This window comes from Moschus berezovskii, chromosome 11, assembly GCF_049115385.1.
Source record: "Moschus berezovskii isolate FMDL1 chromosome 11, NW_MosBer_1.0, whole genome shotgun sequence".
In the NCBI taxonomy this organism is placed as follows: Eukaryota; Metazoa; Chordata; class Mammalia; order Artiodactyla; family Moschidae; genus Moschus; species Moschus berezovskii.
The window spans coordinates 94329704-94334509 of record NC_142470.1 but is presented as its reverse complement, the minus strand read 5'-3'; the positions used below and the strand labels follow the sequence as shown (position 1 = coordinate 94334509).

Below are 4806 nucleotides of genomic sequence, written 5' to 3'. Positions count from 1 at the left end.
TTGATCTCCGGTTCCTCTGCCTTTTCTAAATCCGACTTGAACATCTGGAAGTTCACGGTTCACATACTGTTGAAGCCTGGCTTGGAAAATTTTGAGCATTACTTTACTACAAAAATGAATTTAAAGAACTCTAAGTAAGAGAGGGGGAAAGGGACCCAGATAGGTAAGGAGAGGAAGAACCGTTTGGCCGAGGTGCGCAGACCCGGTAAAGAATCCCGCGGGGTGGGCGGGGACGCCGGGGGCGGGACCGGGAGCGCGGCAGGAGCGCGCCGCCAGGAGTGCAGTTACTCCTCTGGGACCCTAGGGGGCGGCGTGGGCCGGAGGAGGGCGCGCCGCGGTGACCGGGACGTGGCGGCGAGGGGGCGGGCCCGTGCGCGGCAGTCCATGTGGGCGCCATGGCGGAGCTGCAGCAGCTCCGGGTGCAGGAGGCGGTGGACTCCATGGTCAAGAGTCTGGAGAGGGAGAATATCCGGAAGATGCAGGTAGCGGGGCGGGAGCCGACCCGGGCTTGGGGGGAGCGAGTACGGTGCGGGATTTTCTGCCCCTTCCCGCAGCCGCCGCAGGATCCGTCCGCGCCGCTGCGTCCCAGCCTGCAGACGGGTCGGGGTGTCCCTGGGGTCGTCGCTGCGTCCTTGGAAGCACTGCTTATTAGAACTGGAGCTTCGGCTGAGCGAATGAAATCTGTGCGCCCTCGCCACGCGCAAGGCCGTTTGCCCGCCCGCCCCCAGGCCAGGCTGGGAAGCGGGTGCCCCCTCGCCAGGGTTGAGAAGCCCCCTGGAGTAAGGTGTCCAGCCTCCCCCACCTTCCCGTCTTGCGCGGCCGCTTCGCAGGTGAGCAGCCAGAGCCCGCCCAAAGAGCACCGCCAAGGTGAAAGACCGGAAAGCCGCCAGTGCTCGGCCTCCTCAGTGGCCTGGCCATGACCGGCTCACGCAGCGCTGCCTTGTAGGCTGTTCCGCTCTGATCCCCTGAATGTTGTGCGGCTGTTGATCCCACTTCCCTAACCGGATTGTGGGTTTCGCTTGTCGACGTACCCCTGGAGTTAGTGGACCAGTTGCCGCCTGCTGGATGGTTACTAGATCGCTGACCTCTGAACCCTGTGGTTAGGCACCTTGGCCGCATCTCATCTTCCACCACCCTCCCACCCATCCAGCCTTCGGTTCAGCAACTGTCAGTGAGCTAGCGGCAGTGAAACGCTCTGCTAGGCACCGAGGACAATGTTTCCATTCGTGGTTTTAAGCTCTTGGTGTCTATTCTAAGGAGAGATGCAGGTGTGACGCGCCCCCTAGCTTCGGCTGCACTCGCTGGTGGTCATCTCCGCCCGAAGGCTTTCCTGCCTCACCCGTCTCTGCCCTCCCCCGACAGGGCCTTATGTTCCGGTGCAGCGCCGCCTGTTGTGAGGAAAGCCAGGCGTCCATGCAGCAAGTGCACCAGTGCATTGAGCGATGCCATGCACCCCTGGCTCAAGCCCAGGCCCTGGTGACCAGCGAGCTGGAAAAGTTCCAGGTGAGGAATACCCCAGCCATACCACTCCAGCCCTCGGTGTTGCTCTTTTGCAGATGACCAGCGTTGGTTCAGAATTCTTGGCTTTGGTGTCTTATTTCTGTGTTAACATCTGTGACAGTCGTATGTCCGGCTAGTCTTTTACAGGGTTTAAAATTTTGGAAAGAGTCTTAGAGGTTGAGTGCTGTAAGAATTTCCCATAGGAACAATGCAAAAGGGAGTTCATGACCAAGAGCCTTATGCTTTTTTTTCCCCCATAGACATCAAATATATGTATACTGTACAGTATGAAGCTTTGTAAAATATGTTAGTTCATTCTTACAATAGCAGAATCCCCAGGAAAGTGGAATAAGTCAGTCTTTAAAAGGTACACATTAGAGCAAGATCCTACCATCATTTAGTGGGTTTTTCCACCCAGGATGCCCCTACTTGCTGTACCCAGAGGGCAGGTCCTGTGTCACTAAAGAGCAGTCATTTACATGAAGCATTATTTTTGTTGACTCATTGACGCCTGACTGGCAAGCCTCTCTGAGGTCACTAAGAGCCTCCTCTCCCCGCGCCCTGCCCCATATTTCTCTCTGGAGCAGCAAACGGTGTCCCCAGCTTCCTTTTACTCCCTTCCTCTGGGTATACTTTCCTGAAACTTGGGTGGAAGAGGGCCCACTTCTGAATCAGTATTTCATAGCCTGGGATTCTATTCATGTGGACAAATTTATATCCAATGTGAAACATTTTTATATTCTATATAAAATTCTTCAAAATGACTGGCACTGTAAAAGGATAACTTCTCCAAGATCATGAAACTCCAAAGTTTCTTAGTGTTTGACACTTTATTTTACAAGTCTTTCAAAGTTTGCTTCTTGAACTACTGTACAGCTTTCTCTTCCATTCACTGTTCAGTCCTGCAGTCAGGCTGACTCTTCCACTGCGCCGGAACCACTCTTGCCACTCCCCTCCATGGGGCTGAACCCAACGGTCATTTCTCATTCCTGATCTTACTCAGTCTACCTGCGTCCTTGACACTGTGGATCACTCTCTGCCTTCTTTAAAAATCTTTATTCATTGGCCACCAGGATAGGATAGCTCACTTTCCTGGTTCCCCCTCCCACTCCTTTCTTGATCTCATTTACTGTCTTTTTTACTCTCTCCAACCTCTGAAGAGCACTGGAGTGCCCAGTGTTATGCTTGGACTCAATCTCGTTCTGTCGTCTCATAGCAAACATCTATATACTGACAGCTCCTGCATTCATACCTTTAGACCAGCTTCACTCCTTATCCAGATTCATATATCCAGCTGTTTCCCCAACGTCTTCACTTATTTGTTCGTCCATCTCCCTCCACTGGAATATCAGTTCAGTGAAAGGAAGAGCTTTATCTGTTTTACTCATTGCTGTATTCTCCAACAGTAGAGTCCCTACCACATAGTAGAAGCTCAATAAATATTTGCTGAATTGGGTATTTCTCTGTAGCAATGCCAGACCTTATAAAATCAAGGTGTTTGAAAGTCTATCATTGAATAACAGTAGCCTCTAGTTCCTTCTTACTTCCTGGAAGGCACTTCTTACAATGTATTCAGTCATTCGGCTGCTTTCTAGTAATGCTTTGTCTGGGCCCTCACGGTGCCTCCCTCTGTTTTAATCAGGACACTCTTGGTCAGTTCCACTATAGTGTCCCTTTGACTGATCAAGACAATACACGTCAAGCCAAAACATGTAGTATAGAACGTGGCACATGCTAAGCACTTGGTAAATGAAGGTCAGCCTTTCAGTTTTTCTACCCTTTCCCTTCGTGCCACAGGACCGCCTGGCCCGGTGCACTATGTATTGCAATGACAAGGCCAAAGATTCAATAGACGCCGGGAGCAAGGAGCTCCACGTGAAGCGGCAGCTGGAGACCTGCGTGACCAAGTGTGTGGATGACCACATGAACCTCATCCCAACCATGACCAGGAAGATGAAGGAGTCTCTCTCGTCCATTGGGAAATAGCTGTCTGCTGGTGGCCATCAAGGCTGAGGGCAGGAATCAATTTAAAAAGAGGAATGGGGATTTGGGTCTTTTAAGGAGAGTTGATGAATGAGGAAATTAAGGATGGCAGCAAGTCTAAGTCCTGTGTTTCTTTCCTCTGGACGCTGGTTCCTTTGTGTTTCAATCCTAGAAAGTGAAATGGAAAAAAAACGGTGCTAAAATTTGGGTCACAGACAGCACAGAAGGTTTGTTGTGAGCCTGAATTTCATGTGGCAAGTACTTCTCCTGCCAATAGGGAGTCTCCCTTGTACCAAACCAGGGCCCTCCAAGGTACCAGATTCTCTGACTGCACAGATACCAAGAGTCTGGCAGGTTCACGTAACCTGCTTATGGTCTAGTGGAGTATGAAGGAGGTGTTTCTATTTGTTGTCCACCTGCTGTTTACCAGAATGATCACTACAACATTTTCCACAAATAAAATCCATGCAGTCACTAATGTAAAACGGGGCAGGGGGCTTCCAGGGGGGTTGTTTTTTGCTTGTTTTTCTTTTATAGACAAGGGCATGATGTTAAGATGTAAAGTTGGGAGAGGCAGTTTGGATGAAAACTTTGAAAAGGTCCCTGCAGGTACTCATTTCTGACCATCAGGATGTGGATGTGTGTTTATTAAAATTCTCACACATTACATAATTCATCCTGGAGACCCTGCAAAAATATAAGAAGCGATGTCACACTGGTAAGGGAAGCAAGTGTTCTCCCTCTCACTGGCAGCCATGGTGGGCCCTGAGGCCGCCTAGAGCAGAATCAGCCAAGCGACCAGACAATCTTACAGTGACACTCAGCCTTGAAGGAAAAGGGGATTTTTGACAGTATTATATGCTCATATTCAGGAATGAACAATGAAAGAGGAACTGCTAGCTACTTAATTAAGAGGGTTGTGAAGTACGGGCTGTGGAAAAATCTGTTTTTCATGAAACAGAATGAAAGCCTAAACCCAGTGTTGCTTACTTTGCCCCCTGAAATAACAGAGCCTTGTTGAGACAATCCCCTGGCAACAAAAAAAGTCAAGGGAGGAAAAGTAAGCAACTCAGGGATGAACTGTGGCTCCTTTAGTGCGATAAAGGGACTGCCCTCGCCCTCCGTTACCAAATACCACTTTTGCCAGGGCCTTTGCTACATGTGTTGTTCTTGCCCCAGTTCTGGCCCCTGATCATTTTGATAAGGACCTTGTCTTTTTACCAGGTTACTACTTGAAATAATAATGTTGTCTGTTTGCTGTTTCAAGACTGTGATATATTTTCCTAGTGGTTTGGTTTTCAAAATAAATAAGACTTAAATTTT

The 4806-nt window shown here is 49.7% G+C and overlaps 1 protein-coding gene across 1 annotated transcript; it reads left to right on the top strand.

Annotated features, from left to right (window-relative positions):
* The first annotated feature begins 329 nt into the window (after window positions 1-329).
* Window positions 330-4806, top strand: TIMCC (TIM double twin CX3C motif chaperone). The gene is made up of 3 exons (XM_055400703.2): window positions 330-482; window positions 1363-1503; window positions 3298-4806. Exons 1-3 carry the CDS (start codon window positions 396-398, stop codon window positions 3484-3486), a joined length of 417 nt encoding a protein of 138 aa, XP_055256678.1. The 5' UTR covers window positions 330-395; the 3' UTR covers window positions 3487-4806.

Coding starts and splice junctions, on each gene's coding strand:
- TIMCC (XM_055400703.2), top strand. CDS start 396: ATGGCGGAGCTGCAGCAGCTCCGGGTGCAGGAGGCGGTGGACTCCATG. Junction 483..1,362: donor AGAATATCCGGAAGATGCAG/GTAGCGGGGCGG, acceptor CTCCCCCGACAG/GGCCTTATGTTCCGGTGCAG. Junction 1,504..3,297: donor GCGAGCTGGAAAAGTTCCAG/GTGAGGAATACC, acceptor TTCGTGCCACAG/GACCGCCTGGCCCGGTGCAC.